The sequence below is a fragment of the Schistocerca serialis genome, chromosome 2, assembly GCF_023864345.2.
Source record: "Schistocerca serialis cubense isolate TAMUIC-IGC-003099 chromosome 2, iqSchSeri2.2, whole genome shotgun sequence".
In the NCBI taxonomy this organism is placed as follows: domain Eukaryota; kingdom Metazoa; phylum Arthropoda; class Insecta; order Orthoptera; family Acrididae; genus Schistocerca; species Schistocerca serialis.
Genome location: NC_064639.1, coordinates 839,668,208 through 839,687,559, shown reverse-complemented (window position 1 = coordinate 839,687,559; position 19,352 = coordinate 839,668,208). Strand labels below are relative to the sequence as shown.

Sequence of the window (19,352 nt, the reverse complement as noted above, 5' to 3'; positions counted from 1 at the left end):
ATTGTGAAGGGAGATGAAAACTTAATAGTCATGGCTGACTGGAATTCGGTAGTAGGAAAAGGAAGAGAAGGAAACGTAGTAGGTGAATATGGAATGGGGGGAAGTGAAAGAGGGAGCCACCTGGTAGAATTTTGCTCAGAGCATAACTTAATCATAGCTAACACTTGGTTCAAGACTCATTAAAGAAGGTTGTATGCATGGAAGAGGCCTAGAGATACTGGAAGGTTTCTGATAGATTACACAATTTTGGAACCAGGTTTTAAATTGTAAGACATTTCCAGGGGCAGATGTGGACTCTGATCACAATCTAATGGTTATGAACTGTAGATTAAAACTAAAGAAACTGCAAAAAGATGGAAATTTAAGGAGATGGGACCTGGATAAACTTAAAGATCCAGAGGTTGTAGAGAGTTTTTGGGAGAGCATTAGGGAACGATTGACAGGAATGGGGGAAAGAAATACAGTAGAAGAAGAATGGGTAGCTTTGAGGAATGAAATAGTGAAGATAGCAGAGGATCAATTAGGTAAAAAGACAAAGGCTAGTAGAAATCCTTGGGTGACAGAAGATATATTCAATCTAACTGATGAAAGGAAAAAATATGAAAATGTAGTAAATGAAGCAGGCAAAAAGGAATACAAACATCTCAAAAATGAGATCAACAGGAAGTGCGAAATGGCTAAGCAGGGCTGGCTAGAGGACAAATGCAAGGATGTGGAGGCATATCTCACTAGGGGTGAGATAGATAATGCCCACAGGAAAATTAAAGCTACCTTTGGAGAAAACAGAGCCACTTGTATGAATATCAAGAGCTCAGATGGAAACCCAGTGCTAAGCAAAGAAGGGAAAGCAGGAAGGTGGAAGGAGCATATAGAGGGTCTATATAAGGGAGATGTACTTGAGGACTATATAATGGAAATGGAAGAGAATGTAGATGAAGATGAAATGGGAGATATGATACTGGGTAAAGAGTTTGACAGAGCACTGAAAGACCTTAGTCGAAATAAGGCCCCGGGAGTAGACAACATACCATTAGAACTACTGACAGTCTTGGGAGAGCCAGCCCTGACAAAACTCTACTGTCTGGTGAGCAAGATGTATGAGACAGACAAAATACCCTCAGACTTCAAGAAGAATATAATAATTCCAATCCCAAAGAAAGCACATGTTGACAGATGTGAAAATTACAGTACTGTCAGTTTAATAAGTCGCGGTCGCAAAATACTAACATGAATTCTTTACAGACGAATGGAAAAACAGATAGAAGCAGACCTTGGGGAAGATCAGTTTGGATTCTGTAGAAATGTTGGAACACGTGAGGCAATACTGACCCTACGATTTATCTTAGAAAATAGATTAAGGAAAGGCAGACCTAAGTTTCTAGCATTTGTAGACTTACAGAAAGCTTTTGACAATGTTGACTGGAATACTCTCTTTCAAATTTTGAATGTGGCAGGGGTCAAATACAGGGAGTGAAAGACTATTTACAATTTGTACCGAAACCAGATGGCAGTTATGTGATTCAAGGGGCATGAAAGGGAAGCAGTGGTTGCGAAGGGAGTGAGACAGGATTGTAGTCTATCCCCGATGTTATTCAATCTGTATAGTGAGCAAGCAGTAAAGGAAACAAAAGAAAAATTAGGAGTAGGAATTAAATTCCATGGAGAAGAAATAAAAACTTCAAGGTTCGCCAGTGACATTGTAATTCTGTCAGAGACAGCAGAGGACCTGCAAAAGCAGTTAAACGGAATGGACAGTGTCTTGAAAGGAGGATATAAGATGAACATCAACAAAATCAAAACAAGGATAATGGAATGTAGTCGAATTAAATCGGTTGATGCTGAGGGAATTAGATTAGGAAATGATATGCTTAAAGTAGTTACTGAGTTTTGCTATTTGGGGAGCAAAATAACTGATGATGGTCGAAGTAGAGAAGATATAAAATGTAGCCTGGCTATGGCAAGGAAAGCGTTCTTGAAGAAGAGAAATTTGTTAACATTGGGTATAGAGTTAAGTGTCAGGAAGTCGTTTCTAAAACTATTTGTATGGATTGTAGCCATGTATGGAAGTGAAACATGGACGATAAATAGTTTGGACAAGAAGAGAATAGAAACTTTCGAAATGTTGTGCTACAGAAGAATGCTGAAGATTATATGGGTAGATCACATAACTAATGAGGAGGTATTGAATAGAGTTGGGGGAGAAGAGAAATTTGTGGCACAACTTGACTAGAAGAAGGGATCGGTTGGTAGGACATGTTCTGAGGCATCAAGGGATCACCAATTTAGTATTGGAGGGCAGCACGGAGGGTAAAAATCTTAGAGGGAGACCATGAGATGAATACGCTAAGCAGATTCAGAAGAATGTAGGTTGCAGTAGGTACTGGGAGATGAAGCAGCTTGCACAGGATGGAGTAGCATGGAGAGCTGCATCAAACCAGTCTCTGGACTGAAGACCACAACAACAACATGGAATGAAATTTAGCGTAAGTTAAGTGTGAAATGATGATCACAACCAGGAAGAAGGAGAGAGTCATAAGTGGAATAACAACTGGTGGGGAATGACTGAGGAAGGTGGAGAGTAAAAATATCTGGGAAGATTAATACAGGAGAATGGAAGAAATGACAGAGATACAAATGAGTGGAGCTCATTCCAGAATAGCATTAGAAGTCTGATAGGGAGCAAAGATGTCTCTCAAAAGAGCAAAAGGGTTATGTATTGAATGTGGTATGCACCAATCCTGACATGCTTCATGCACCTGGGTAATGATAGGAAGAGAGACAAGCGAAATACAAGCTAGTGAGATGAAATTCTTGAAAAATAGTATTGAAGTGACAATTATGGACAGGTTCAGGAAAGAGAGAATCAAGGAATTAATGTAGAAGGAACTATTATAGGAGGAATCAAGACTTAAATATGATTGTATGCGCCTGTCAAGTGAATGAAAGAGAGGACACCCAGAAAGATAAACAAAATAAAAAAGGGAGAAAGACAAAGAGACAGGATGATAATGATGACTTCTTTGTCACCATATGGAAATGTAATTGATGTTTAACCTCTATGAAGACTGAAATTTTCAGAAGTTGTTCTTGATTATAGATGACTAACAGTAGGCTCACTTATTTCATTAGACCTGATTTAGATTGTTGACTTGTTATAATGATGTAATCAAATTGTTAACATTCAACACAGATAACTATTTTTTAATTACCAGCTGTTAAAACTGGGACAACTAAAATGGGCTGACAGGTACAGAAATTTAACGACAGGTACATAGTTTAAAATGTAATAGCAGTGTTGTTTCTACTGAAACATGTTGGTGATGTTGCTGCTTTTTTCCCTAAGTCTGAAAGAAGCAGCATACCATAACTAACAACAAATATTTTAGTTACATGTTGTTTTTCTTAGTAGCAGATTTGAAGTGTTTTGAATTAAATTTATTTGCAGAATGTATTTTTTACATACTTATTACATGTTTCTTAGAACTTCAATTGTAAATGATAAAACATAGAAATCAATATACCCATCTATTTTCTTAAATGTCTGTGTAAAAAGTCAACAACAAGCATACATAAAACAATAAAATGCTTATTTCTTTGAACTTTATCCTTAAAAGTTCATAAGTTGTGTTAAGTAATAGCTCCAATCTGTACTGAACTTAGAATTCTCATAACTGAAATGATGTACTGGTTTTTCAGGTTTATTTGCAGGAACAGATAGAAGATGTTTATAATTCTCTAGCTTGGAATGTTAATGACACTGATGGGCATCTACAGAGGTATGATCTACATTTAAAGTGACAAACAGATTCTGATATAAAAATACAACTTCAAAGAAAAAAGGGAAATGTTCAAGCAGTAACATTGGTTTCATTCTTGTAAGATCTGGAATCTAAATTTAAGTCAAGCCTTATTGATTTAGATTATGTGTGTGTTGTTTAAATTATCTTCTGTATATTGTTAAGGCAGATTGTTGTTAAAGGTGCAAGTCTGAATAAATTCTCAGACTTTAATGGGCATAACTTTACATTAGAAAGTTAAACAAATTTGTAAAATATGGTGTGGGGCCAAGTGATAGGTTGAAGCTGTGCATTGATCCACAAATTGTACTCAGGTGGCTCTGTTTGTAAGTGTACAGCCTGCAAAAGGTGTGTTGTTTGAACCACCACCAGGCACACAGATTTAACTTATCACAGTCATTCACAATCTTAGGGAGATTCCTTCATTGAAAAGTATCTTCAGGGATGCACAACAAGTTAAGGTATATGTAAGAAAGAGAAGCAGTTATTAGAAACTAATTCTTCAGACTATATAAACACTTGACTGTTACCTGAGTTATATATAAATTGCACACTTATTTACTTATGTCACAGAGTTTATCAGCCTTGAAGATCATTTCCTAACCTCGCAATTGCCTCTTGTTAATGCATATTCTGCTGTTTCCATCCAGTTATCTTTAATAAGAAATTTAAATAGGCCTTTGACACAAAGATTTTCATCAAGCTGATACTGTTCTACCAATACTGTTCAATGTAGTGCTTGAGAAAGCCATCAGATGAATGGAGAATGCACCAATTTGAGTGAGTGAATCCATATTGTAGCACATGCAGAAGATATTATAATGTCTGAAGCTGAGATGGTAGAGGTAATGGAGGACCTACCTTACAATGCAAGCAAATTTGGCATGAAACTCAGTGCTGAACAGATAAATATAATGGTTCCTTCCAGAGAAGCAACACATAGTGCCCCAGGTCAAGTTGGAGATTAGAGATTTTCTAAAGTAGAGAATCTTTGATACCCGGGCACATGGTTTGACAACAAGGAGAATATAAACCTGGAGATCAGTTTTGTGATTATACAGGCTAAAATGGAAATAAAAAATTGCTATTCATAAGACTCATAAGCAAAGAGAGAAATTTTTTGTGTGCTATAAATAAACAAAACTGTACTTTACATACAGTTTGATACCCAAGCTACTTTCGTACATAGTCAAGTCACCATTCCAATTGAGGCACTTGTTGTACCATTTTACCAAATTTCCAATGCCTTCCGCATACTCAGTAGCTGCCAAATGATTAATTGCTAATGATTAATGGCTTTTTTAAGTTCATCATCACTTCCACAGCATTTTCCACTCAAAACAATCTCTCGGTTTGGAGAAGAAGTGATAATCACTTGGAACTAAGTCTGGACTGTATGGCAGATGTTGAAACACTTCCCACTGATATCGCTGAATCAAGTCCTGTGTCACTCCAGCTGCATGCAGACTTGCATTATTATGGAGGAGAATGACTCCACTCGTTAGCATTCTGTGCCAATTGTTTTAATGGTGTGGCAAAGCCATTAAAGCATCTGACAGGAGGCCTTTGCAGTTCACTAATTGTGAACATCTATCATCTTGGATTTTGTTTCAGTCATTGGGTGGAGTCTTCTGGTCACCACTGAGGGCCGGCCTGAGTGATCTTTGTCATGAACATTCTTCTGTCCACTAATAAAAGTGACACACCACTTCTAAACTGATGCTTCATTCATAACATTACTGTAAACCTCAGTTACCTGTCTGCAAATTTTGATAGGTTGGACTTATATGCACTGTAAAAGTTAATAACATTATCATACATTTTAAAGTCACAGAGCTAAGCATTAATCAGTTATATTCAATTGAGCTGCTGCCAAACTGAAGCCGATGGGTATCTAGGGCAGTGGTCAGTTGGCAGTGGTGGTGGGGGATACGGTCTCATGTCAAAACAAAACATTCTCTACTTTCTGAATGGCCCTCATAGCTATTGTTAATCTAATCCAGTTTCCTTGACATTTGCACCAACTACATTGATAAGAAATACATAAAAACAAGTATCCACATGATGTAAGAATGGATGCCTGTTTACAGTGAAAATTATTATTTATCCCACTCATAAAATGAATTTTCACTTCACAGTGAGGTGTGCACTGACATGAAATTTCCTGACAGATTAAAACTTCTAGAATAAAACAAAAATAATCTGGAAAATTATTAAACAACCTACAGATAAAAACAGTGAGACAAAAAGAGTTCCCAGATAATAGCAGTATCAGAAATGGTGATACTTTAAAATCATTGAGCACAATGGTCAGTTTAGTTTGACTGTGCGTATGTAACAATGTAACTGTTAATATGTTGCAGGAGACTGCGAATAGTGGCTCTAGAGTTAGCATGTCTAGCAGCACTGCCAGCGTGTCTACAACAGGTGCAGGATGAATTCGATGGTTGGTTAGTCCAACCAGACTACAGACCCCATCCTGATCTGAGAACACTTGTGTACCATTATGGTAAGTTGTTAGATTAGATTAATACTTGTTCCATAGATCATGAATACGACACTTCGTAATTATGTGGAATGTGTCAGGTTAATAAAAGATGTCTGTACAAGATATTACATTACACAAAATATTGCATGACACTAATGATTATGTTGGTTTTTTTCCCCCTCCCTTAATTTATATCTAAAAATTCAGCCAATGAGTAGAAGGAGTTGTCATCTAGAAATTCTTTTAATTTATTTTTAAATGTTGGTTGGCTATCTGTCAGGCTTTTGATGCTGTTTGGTAGGTGACCAAAGACTTTTGTGGCAGCGTAACTTACCCCTTTCTGTGCCAAAGTCAGATTTAACCCTGCATAGTGAAGATCATCCTTTCTCCTGGTGTTATAGCTATGCACACTGCTATTACTTTTGAACTGGGTTGGATTATTAACAGCAAATTTCATAAGTGTATATATATACTGTGAGGTTACTGTGAGGATCCCTAGATCCTTAAATAGATGTCTGCAGGATGACCGTGGGTGGGCTCCAGCAATTATTCTGATTACACGTTTTTGAGCAATGAATACTTTTCTACTCAACGATGAATTACCCCAGAATATGATGCCATACGAAAGCAGTGAATGAAAGTAGGCATAGTAAGCTAATTTACTGAGATTCTTATCACCAAAATTTGCAATAACCCTAATAGCATACGTAGCTGAACTCAGACGTTTCAGCAGACCATCAATGTGTTGCTTCCAGTTTAACCTCTCATCAATGGACACACCTAAAAATTTTGAAAATTCTACCTTAGCTACAGACTTCTGTTCAAAGTCTATATTTATTACTGGAGTTGTGCCATTTACTGTGTGGAACTGTATATACTGTGTTTTATCAAAATTTAAAGAGAGTCCGTTTGCTGAGAACCACTTAATAATTTTGTGAAAAACATCATTTACAATTACATCACTTAGTTCTTGGTTTTTGGATTTTATTACTATACTTGTATCATCAGCAAAAAGAACTAACTTTGCATCTTCATCAATGTGGAATGGTAAGTCATTAATGTATATCAAGAACAGTAAAGGACCTAAGACCGAACCTTTGGGACCCCGTACTTGATAGCCCCCCAGTTTGAGGAATCAGCTGTTGCTTTAACATTACATGAACCACTTATTTCAACTTTCTGCATTCTTCCAGTTAAGTATGAATTAAACCATTTGTGCACTGCCCCCCTCAAACCATAATGCCTGTGAAATATTGACTAATGTGGAAACCTCATCCTTCAATTACTTTCTTCTTGTCATCATTGTTGTTGTTTTGGTATTGTGGTGGTAGTACTACCACTGCAACTACTACTACTACTACATTACATGTTACAACATTATTACATTGAAATTTGTTGCTTGAAAAACACCCTTCCATGTTACCGCCTTCATGTGACTCCATCTCTCTTCTTTATAATCTGTTATGATCTTCAGTCTGAAAATATTGCCTGAAGGATTCAGTTTTGACAGGACTGCAGCAACTTAAGTGTCACTGCAAAGAACACATGTTTAACAACACTGTAATAATTATGCTTAATCCAAGAAAGTTTTACATTTACTATAGATATTAAGGAATAAATATAAGTAGTTGAAGAGTCAGGATTGTTGTAACTTATCAGTAGATATGCATGATTATATTTTATGCCTGCACTCTAGGTAAGTTTTTTGTGAGACATTTATTCAAAAGCCTAACTTCCTAATGAATTAAAAGCTGTTCTTTCCATGTACTTAGAATTCATACTTCAAATAGCTCCAGTACCACAATTCAGTTTTCCTTAAATATTATGTTCAACACAGATTTTTTAAATAGTAACAAATAGCTTTTCTGAGCTCTGTCAAAAAAACTGATTATAGTTATGTCAAAGCTTTCATTTAAAATTACCTGTGAACTTTCGAAGACTGAGGTGACAAATATTTGAAACATTATTAACAAAAGATATAAATAATAGTGCCCCTAGTGAAACTGGGCTGGGCCCCCAGAAAATAACTATGGCAGAATTGGTGATTTTCAAACCATTGGTATGGAATTCAATTATTACTTTTTCACAGTGGCAGCAAACATTCACCCAGTAATAAAGAACCTACAGAGATGCGCTGCATTTTCTTGAACAGACACTGCATGTACCACCAACAGACATTAGTTTCAAAACTACAACACCTGAGTACATTAAAAAATTTATCAAGTCACAAAAAATAGTAATTATGCAGACTGTGATGATTCTTCTAGTACAGTGTAAAAATCTGGTTTTGACTTAATATGAGTAGCCTTAACCTATCTTCATAACCAATGAATGACTTAAGGCATATTTCCTGACAGACTAGAATAAGCTGTAGTAAAACCCATCAAGACAACTGGATGAAGAAAACCACCTGTAATTAGAGACCTGTATCACGCATCACTCAATTTCTTTCAGAAGTGTTTGAGACAGTGGCCATGACACAAGAATGACTTGTTTACCCAACCAGAATTTGTTAACTACCCCTCAGTTTGTCTTTTATGAAAGATTCTCCACTGAGAAAGCAAGTGAAGTTCTAACAGAGCTAAACACGAACTTTGTGATCGCCAAAGCCTTTGATTTTATGGATAAGAAAATTCCACATAGCAAACTAAAGTGGTATTGCATTAACAGCATCCCTTGTGCATGGATGGAGTCTTACCTTCTCAACAGAAAGCAGAATATCTCGTTAACAAATTGTTTCACAGACATGAAATGAAGCTCTGAATTAGGGAACATAACATATGAAAAGCCACAGAGATCAGTAATGGGTCAGATCTTGTTTCTGACTTACATGAATAATGTTCCAAAGATTTTGAAAGGCCTTTAAAAAGCAAACATTGCTACTCACCACATAGCGGAGGTGCTGAGTGCAGATAGGCACTACGAAAAGACAGTCACAAATAAAGCTTTTGGCCATTAAGGCCTTTGTCAACAATAGACTAGACACACACACACACACACACACACACATGCAAATGCACACACAACTGCAGTCGCAGGCAATTGAAACCAAAACCACACTGTATCATGAGACTGCAGTTTCATTTGCATGAGTGTGTATGTGTTGTGTGTGTGTTGTGTGTGTGTGTGTGTGTGTGTGTGTGTGTGTGTTTGTTTTACTACGCATGATCTGTATGATATTGTATATTGGGTGTAATTGCTTGAAAAATGTGAAACAGAAGAAAAAAAGAAGAAATGTCAGCAATGGGACAGCAAGGTGAAACATTGTAATAGGACAGTTGAGAAAAAGGTAACGTCACATGGGTTGGGCTGTGAAACTTCCAAGGCTACATGCAATAAAGTTAAAGAAATTTACAAAAGCGACGTTTCTCAAAGAACTCTGCAGTTGCTTCAAGAATTTTAGTGTTTCAAATATGATAAAATTAGAGACACGATGAATAACATATATGCACTGCAGAACATAGCAATTGAATGAATTGACTACAGTCAGAAATGATATCAGGTACCATACTCAGGTACTGTTTATTTTGCCAGATGAATTCAAACACTGTCCTTCAGCATGGGATTTGTCACCCAGTGGGTGACAATCTATTTGCAAGGCTCAATGAACAATTGAAAAGTAATAATCAAGAAGAGAGTATTGCCTTTGATGTTTGTTTGAACAAAAATAAAAGAAAGGCTCTAATTTGTAACAATTGCGGTGGACATGGACATTTTGCAAGAGACTGCAAGAAGCCTTAGAAGAAACAATGCTGTCCTATTCTCAAGGAAAATAACCACACAGAAGAAGAGTACTACTTTAAAAATGAAATTCAAAAAACTGAAGCCTTTCAAGCCATGACCCCACTGCAAAAGTACAAACATTAAATGAGAAGAATGTTATTTTAAGAACAAAGACAACACAGAAATAGCATTTTTAATGCTGAAGACATCACACAAGATGTAGCCATTGGAGAAACAAGAAAGAAGATGATATTCAAGAAAACAAGAAAGAAGTCATTGCTGAAGAGAAGAAAAAAGAAGACATCAATGAAGAAAAGCTCAAAGAGGACACTTACTCCACATGAATACACAAAGGGAATATGTCAGAAAAAGCTAATGCGAGAGAAGAAATAGCCATCATTGTAGATAGTGCATTTACAGGACATATGTGTGATGAAGTGGTCAAGTTAACCAGGCCCAAAAATGGCCATTTTAAACTTTTGCCCCAGTTCGGAAATATCGTAGATCCAGAGCTGAAGTTAACAAATGTGAAAGACCATGATAATGTTGTGCAAACTGTCAGACAAGGTGGATAAACGAGAATAGTAGCAACAGGGTGAAAACTATTCTCAAGGATGTTATGTGTGTTTCTAAAATGAGTAGAAATCTGATGACTGAGTGCTGTCAGTTAAGTAGAATGCACTGTTGCTTTTAGTAAATATTCTGTTCAAATCTATGAAGATAAAATACTCAAATTTTTAAAGGACCATAAACAAGAAATTGATTGTAGGAATTTAAATAAAACTAGAAATGCAATCACTATTGACAGAGGAAAAACATGAACGGCAATAGATGAACTTGTGTAATGGAGTTCCTAGTAGTTTATCTTCAGCAGAAAAATTGTGTGAGAGCTAAGCTAACAAAAAACCAGTTTCTGTAGTGAGAGAAATATAGTGACAGAAATAGCAAGACTACTTGAAATGATACATACCAATATCTGTGGGAGAGAGAGAGAGAGAGAGAGAGAGAGAGAGAGAGAGAGAGAGAGAGAGAGAGAGAGAGATCCTCCAACATTAAATAATTAAATAGATACAGATGCTACATGACAGTATCAGTTGATTTCATCCCTTTTTGTGCAACCTATTTGTTAAGATTTAAATCAGAAACTGCAAAATTCATAAGAAAGTATGTGGTAGAAAGTGAAAATCAGTTCAAACTGAAAGTTTCAGAAATAGAAAATGATAATGGTGGTGAACACGCTAATTCTTAAACTAATGACTATGCAAAGAAAAAGGAATTATTGTAGATGATAGTATTTCTCATAGTCTTCAACTCAGTGGGAAAGGAGAGGGACTAAATCTAACAATGATTAACAAAGTAACAACTATGATCTTCAATAGTAAACTGAAGAAAGAATCATGGGGAGAAGGATTACTCACAGCTATATATTTAATCAATTTACCTTTGTTGATTGTGCTCCAAATGGCTACAGACTATTTGATGCAGACAGAAGAAATATTGTCTTATGAGACGTTGAATTCGAACAGTGTGTCTCAAAAAAACTGTACAAAAAATATTGTTATTGGTGAAATATCAAATGACCCAACACTCAAGTAAGTGAAATTCAGCATCAAGAAAATGAAGAAGAAAATCAAGCAGAAGGATTATGCAATGAAGAAAGAGGAAACTGCAGTTTAAGGAATAGAACACATTAGAAGAAACCTTTGAAAGATTATATTAGATTAGTACTTGTTCCATAGATCATGAATACGACACTTCGTAATGATGTGGAACGTGTCAGGTCAATAAAAGGTGTCTATACAAGATATTACATCACACTTAATATTTTTAATTTTTTATATTTTTTAATATAATTTTTTTGTGGGGGTTGGGGAAATTACCCATTTACTGTATCCAATAATTCATCTAATGAGTAGAAGGAGTTGCCATTTAGAAATTCTTTTAATTTCCTTTTAAATGCTATATGGCTATCTGTCAGACTTTTGATGCTATAAGGTAAGGGACCAAAGACTTTTGTGGCAGCATAATTTGCCCCCTTCTAAGCCAAAGTTAGATTTAACCTTGAGTAGTGAAGATCATCCTTTCTCCTAGTGTTGTAGCCATGTACACTACTATTACTTTTGAATTCATTTGGAGTGTTAATAACAAATTTCATTAGTGAATAAAGATGATGTGACTTACCAAAAGAAAGCGCTGGCAGGTCGATAGACACACAAACATACACACAAAATTCAAGCTTTCGCAACCAACAGTTGCTTCGTCAGGTTAGAGGGAAGGAGAGGGAAAGACGAAAGGATGTGGGTTTTAAGGGAGAGGGTAAGGAGTCATTCCAATCCCGGGAGCAGAAAGACTCACCTTAGGGGGAAGAAAGGACGGGTATACACTCGCACACACACACATATCCATCCACACATATACAGACACAAGCAGACATATTCGAAGGCAAAGGAGCTCCAGCAATTATTCTGATTACACGCTTTTGTGCACGAACACTCTTTTACTCAATGATGAGTTACCCCAGAATATGATGCCATATGAAAGCAGAGAAAGAAAATAAGTGTGGTAAGCTAATTTACTGAGACGTATATCGCCAAAATTTGCAATGACCCTAATAGCATAAGTAGCTGAACTCAAACGTTTCAGCAGATCTTCAGTGTGTTTTTTCCCAGTTCAACCCCTCATCAATGCATACACCTAGGAATTTTGAATGTTCTACCTTAGCTTACCGATTTCTGATCAAAGTCTATATTTATTAATGGTGTCATTAGAAGATAATGTAACAGCATTACTTTCATATGAAGACTGTATTAATGGACCAAATAAAGAAGACTGGATAAAAGCAATAGAAGAAGAAACAACATCACTTGAACAGAATGGCACATGGAAGTTGGCGAATCCAGAGGAGACAATAGGGAAAGAGATTTCGACAAGTAAAATTGATTTTTAAAGTCAGAGATGATAGTCAATGTAAAGCCAGACTGGTTGTCCGATGTTGTCAGCAAGATCAGCAAGAAAAAGATATAGATCTCAAGGAATTATTTAGCCCAGTGGTAGATACAAGTTCACTAAGACTGTTGTTTTCTGTGGCAGCAGACAAAAATATCTATATGAGAGTGTTTGATGTAAAAACAACCTTTTTCTGCAGAAAAAATGGATGAAGAGACTCTTGAATATGCCTGAAGGGCACAAAGATAAGGGAAAAAATTGTGCTTTGAAGAAAACTCTGTGTTGACTTAAACAAGCTCCAGTCAGATGAAATAAAATTCTGACATTTCGGATTTTTTAAAAGCAGAAGGACTAATTCAGTTGAAATCAAATCAGTGCATATTTAAATATGCAACTGCAGAAATGTACATGTTGATGATGGAATCATTACAGAACAAGGCTTTGAGAAAATTGAAAACATGCTAAACAAACAAAAGAAGAATTTTGAAATGTCTGTGGTTGAAAATCCATGTACATAAATAGGGATACAATTAATGAAGACAGAGGATGCAGTATTTCTACATCATGAACAACATATGAAGAAACTATAAAAAATCCAATATGACTAACTGAAGGACTGAACACTCAATTAATTTCAGACAGGGAGTCAAGTGAAGAAAATGAAGAGAATGAAAACATTAAATTTTCTTATTGTGAAGCCACAGAGTCTTCTAATTTTTTTTTTAAACTTCATCAACTGAAACAGAATACAGGGTGTATCAAAATGAATCATCCGATTTGAAAAAATCATAACTATTATGTTATTTGAGATATGAACAATGTACTATTGGAAGGAGCAAACTCTTGAGTTTTACGTGGTTCCTGCTAGGTAGCAGTAGTGTGCGCCCACTTCAGTTCTAGTAAGAATGGTGTCGGGACAACAGAGAGCGTTTTGTGTTCTATGTTCTGTGCAGTGCGGGTCACAGTAATAACTGTTCAGCATGACTTTCATACAAGGTATGGTGTGAATTCTCCTACAGCACAGAGCATTAGATGATGGCATGAACAATTCCAAGAAACAGCTTGTTTGTGTAAAGGCAAATCATTGGGCCATCCATGAGTGTCTGATACAGACATCGAACGCATCTGCCATAGTTTTCTTTTCCCACTGTTGGAGACCAATTCGAACTTCGTTTACCAACAGGATGGGACACCCCCCACACTGGCGTGTGGATGTACAGGAATTTTTAAATCAAAAGATTCCTGAACCATGGATCGGATGCACTGGATCAAATTATTCAGCCTTACATTACTGGCCTCCAAGGTCACAGGACCTGATTGTATTTGTCTTTTGGGGGTTTATAAAAGATTCTGTTTATGTCCCTCCATTACCAACAACAATGAATGAACTGAGACGTCACATAATAGCAGCTGCGGAAATTGTATCTCAAGATGCGCTCGCTACAGTATGGGAATGATATGAATACTGCATTCACATATGCCGTGTGTCTCAAGGGGGGGCATATTGAATACCTATGAAAAGGTATGAAAAAAAACTTTAGGAGTTTCCATTCATCAAGAAAACAAAATTCATTGCATGTGTTTGTTAGTTTCAGAAATATAGACATGCCAAATCAGATGATTCTTTTTGATACACCCTGTACATGCCAGCAGCAGAATGAAACACATCAAGTCCCTTCTGCATGAGCTATCCAGAAGAGAAATGAAGACCATTCTTCTTGTAGACAAAGTGCTATTGCAATTGTCAAATCAGCATAGTTAGACGAAGCAAACATATTCATGTGAAATTCCACTATGTTAGTGAACAGTACAGAGAATGTTTGTTTGAGATAAAGTATTGTAGTACAGAAGGACAGTTGGCAGACATACTTACCAATGCTCTGCAAAGGCCTAGGTTTGAACAATTTAGAAATGGCATCATGAAACAGTTGCCATAACTTCAGTTATTTCAGTTTACTGTGTGAGTAACTAAAAATGTGATAGTTATTGAAAGAAAATATTATATTTTAAGGGTGGGTGTTTAAAGCGTTACAGAGTTGGTAAAACATAATGTTTACAATATGGTCTCCAAGGGTTACCAGCTAGCGTAATAAGAAAATGAGAGTTATCTGGAACAGTATGTGCTGTCTGTGTCACTGGTTTGCTGTTGTACAAAGATGGCAATCCAAATAACTTAGGTAGTTTAATCAGCGTGTCTTATAATATTTGTAATAAAGTGAACAGACAAAAGTAAAAATGCAGCAGGCAAGCTATTACCATATTGTGCCATCAGTGACACATTAGCACTCGTGCCCATGTTATGGATGCCAAGTTTCTGGAACTTCGGAAGCAACAGTAGTCTTTGTCACAGCAGTTCACAGCAGATGACCCCTGTTGCAGCTAGCCTACAGCACAGTCAGTACCATAAACAATAGGGGCAGTCTTATACAGCATGGGCTGCCAACTTGCGGGGTTGTGCACGCAAATGCTCTTTCACATGCCAGAGCTACAAACTTTTGGATTTGGAATCTCTGATTTGGGATGTGATTGTGCACTTTGCCCCTGACAGGGACGTCACAACAAAAGCTTTGGTCAAGTCCAATCCTAGTCTTGGTGAAGTGCTTACAATTAATAAATCTTTTGAGATTGCTTCAAAGTGCTATCGAAATGATCAAATCAGCACAGTCAAATGAAGCAAGCATATTGATGTGAAATTTCACTGTGTCAGTGAACAGTACACAGAATGTTTGTTTGAGATGAAGTATTGTAATAAAGGAGGACAGTTGGGCCTACCAATGCTCTGCAAAGGTCCAAGTTTGGAAAATTTAGAAATGGTATCATGAGATAATTACCATAACTTCATTTAGAAAAATATTCAGTTATTCCAGTTTACTGTGTGAGTAACATTCTTGAGTGAGCATCCCTTTTGTAATGTTAACTGAGCAGTTCAGAAACACCCTCCGTCATTGGCACTGTGACAGGCTTCACAGCCAGAAGTGGCTGCCTGCACTATGCAGTGGATTGTGATGCCTGTGGAGTGGATTGTGATGCCTGTGGCAATCAGTGTGCCCAAAACAGTAGCTTTTTCTGAACTTGATGCTGTGTTTGTTTCATACAAAGAGATTTTTGATCCAGTACTCAGGTGTGCACATAACTTTACCGCTACATCTCTGTGAAGCCTTCAATTGCGCCAAAATTTTGTAGACCTCAACTGCTTCCATTTCAAGAGGAACTCGCAAGGCTTCAGGACCACTGCATTATTACCATAGTTTCCTCCAGTCAGTGGGTGACACCTAAGGTGGTCCTTAAAAAATATAACAGATCCTTACACGTGTGGAGTTTTTAAGCTTGCTATTAATTTCCTGCCTTGCTCACAGGAATTGTTAACTAAACGGGCTGGGGGGCAGTTTTTTCAAAGACAGGTTTAAATGACGCATACGCTATGTGATCAAAGGTCTCTGGACACCTGGCTGAAAATGACTTACAGGTCATGACTGGAATTGCAGTATGGTGTTGGCCCACCCTTAGCCTTGAAAACAGCTCCCACTCTTGCAGGCATACATTCAGTCAGGTGCTGGAAGGTTTCTTGGGGAATGGCAGCCCATTCTTCACGGAGTGCTGCACTGAGGAGAGGATCGATGTCGGTCGGTGAGGCCTGCCACGAAGTCGGCATTCCAGAACATCCCAAAAGTGTTCTATAGGATTCAGGTCAGGACTCTGTGCAGGCCAGTCCATTACAGGGATGTTATTGTCGTGTAACGACTCCACCACAGGCCATGCATTATGAACAGGTGCTCAATTGTTTTGAAAGACGCAATCGCCATCCCCGAATTGCTCTTCAACAGTGGGAAGCAAGAAGGTGTTTGAAACATCAAAGTAGGCATGTTCTGTGATAGTGCCATGCAAAACAACAAGGGGTACAAGACCCCTCCATGGAAAACGTGACCACACTATAACATCACCACCTCCAACTTATACTGTTGGCACTACACACACACAGTGGCAGATGACGTCCATCGGGCCTTCGCCATACCCACCCCCCTGCCATCAGACTGGCCCATTGTGTACCATGATTCGTCACGCCACACAATGTTTTTCCACTGTTCAATCGTCCAATGTTTATGGTCCTTACACCAAGTGAGGTGTCGTTTGGCGTTTACCAGCGTGATGTGTGGCTTATGAGCAGCTGTTCAACCATGAAATCAAAGTTTTCTCATCACCCACCTAACTGTCATAGTACTTGCAGTGGATCCTGATGCAGTTTGGAATTCCTGTGTGATGGTCTGGACAGATGTCTGCCTATTACACATTACGACCCTCTTCAACTGTTTGCGGTCTCTGACAGTCAACAGACAAGGTCAGCCTGTACACTTTTGTGCTGTACATGTCCCTTCACGTTTCCTCTTCACTATCACATCGGAAACAGTGGACCCAGGGATGATTAGGAGTGTGGAAATCTCGTGTACAGACGTATGACACAAGTGACACCCAATCACCTGACCATGTTCAAAGTCCATGAGTTCCGCGGAGCACCCTGTTCTGGTCTCTCAGGATGTCTAATGACTACTGAGGCTGTTGATATGGAATACCTGGCAGTAGGTGGCAGCACAATGCACCTAATATGAAAAACATATGTTTTTGGGGATGTCTGGATATTTTTGATCACATAGTGTATCTCCAACTGCCTATCAATGATATATCATGTCGGCTGATGTTCTTACATATGCCATTTGGCTTAAATAGGTACAATCACTTCCCGTTTGGGGTTGTGAGAGCACCTGCCATTCTCAAAAAGTATTTACACCAGTTGGCCTAAGGTATTCTGCACTGTGTTAGTTATTTGGATGATATCATTGTTACTGGGTTACATGTGGGACATCATAGGAATCTTTAGGCCCTTTCTAAATGCCTCCAAGGAAATGGCTTACACTATCGGTTGGAAAAGTGGAGTTTCTTTGTCCTCTGGATCAAATATTTGGGGCATATTCTTAGCGACAAGAGTACCACGCCCACGCATGACCATGTCGATGTGATCATAAGCCTGCCAGGCCCCCCAATTGCAGTTGTTGCTGGAAAAAAAATCATGTACTCTGCCAAGTTTATTCATCAAGTGGCGCAAATCACCTGCCCCCTTCCTAAATCATCTGTGCAAGAAGGGTGTAAAATTAGTGTGGCCAGCTGCCAGTCAAGAGTGCTTTAAGGATGGTCTTAAAAGTGATGCCATTTCATGCCATATGTGCCAAGGCTAGCGACAGATGTGTCTCAGTACAGCAGTGCAGTGGTTTTGTCTCACAAGGTCTCAGATGGTTTTGAATGCTCAAGCACCTTTGCCTCCAAAACGCTCAACTATTCACAAACTTAGGAGGTGACTTTGGCAACTATTTACAGGGTCAAGGTATTTCGTGTGTATTTGTATGGCTAAGTGTTCCACCTACTGACATTGTTCAGGCATTGGCCAGCTCCTGGAAAACATGGCACAGTATCACATTGCTGGGCATTGTTTTTAAGTGGGTACCACTATGAAATCCACTTTTGCCCAACATGTCAACACAGATGTCTTGTCCTGCCTTCCTCTTGGTCCTGACATGGAATTCAGCCGCAAGGAGACAGTTTGTTTTGCTCTGGATCAACATCTCTAACACACCATGGATAAATTCCTGCTAATCATGCATGAGGTAGTGCAAGCATCTTCCTGTGACCCAATTCTGAAGATAGTTTTGTCTGCAGTTTAGAAAGGATGACCACAACATGTTTCCCACCAGACCATCTGGCTTTTTGCAATTATTTTTCACTGTATTATAGGCTCAATGCCATGAAGTGTGTCTTAACATTGGCCACAGATAGCTGAATGCTGGGTTGTCATTTTGTTCGTACTCTGTCCCCCATCCTCCAGCTCCTTCATGTTTGCACTGGGAGATGTCGCACGTGGAGGCATTTGCCCAGCATCAGTGCTGACATTGAATGCACATACCACTCTAGTCATGCCTGCTCTCACAATCAGGAGGCCTCTGTGCTACATTTCTTGCAACGTCCCTCCTCTGACCACCCATGGGAGAAGATCTAAGTTGATTTTGCTATACCATTTCAAGAAGCTTTGTGGTTGCTAGTAGTGGAAACTTCCCATATGTCCTTTAGATACAGTCCACGTCTAATCCTACTACCATTCCTGCCCTCAAGAGCATTTTTGCCATTGAGGCTTGGTGTTGGTCAACTAACCCCAGTTTTCACTGGCACAGTTCCAAGTCTTCTGTTGCCACAATGGCACTGAACACCTGACTGCTGCCCCCTTTCATGCTACCTCCAACACGAAGGCTGGGCAGGTGGTCTGGGCACACGGAAGATATTGCTGATGTCATCTACCAATTATACCTTTTACGGCTTCTTCACAACATCAGACCCTGCCCACCTGCCATCAACGG

General features: G+C 38.3%; 1 protein-coding gene across 2 annotated transcripts in view; it reads left to right on the top strand.

Moving 5' to 3' along the window:
- LOC126458109 (glutamyl aminopeptidase-like) overlaps positions 1–19,352 on the top strand; it is a 292,746-nt gene that overhangs the window by 256,920 nt on the left and 16,474 nt on the right. For both annotated transcript variants that reach the window (XM_050094939.1, XM_050094938.1), the window contains exons 12-13: positions 3,697–3,776; positions 6,161–6,306. In XM_050094939.1, coding sequence (XP_049950896.1) covers positions 3,697–3,776; positions 6,161–6,306 — 226 coding nt within the window. The remainder of the gene's footprint in view (positions 1–3,696; positions 3,777–6,160; positions 6,307–19,352) is intronic.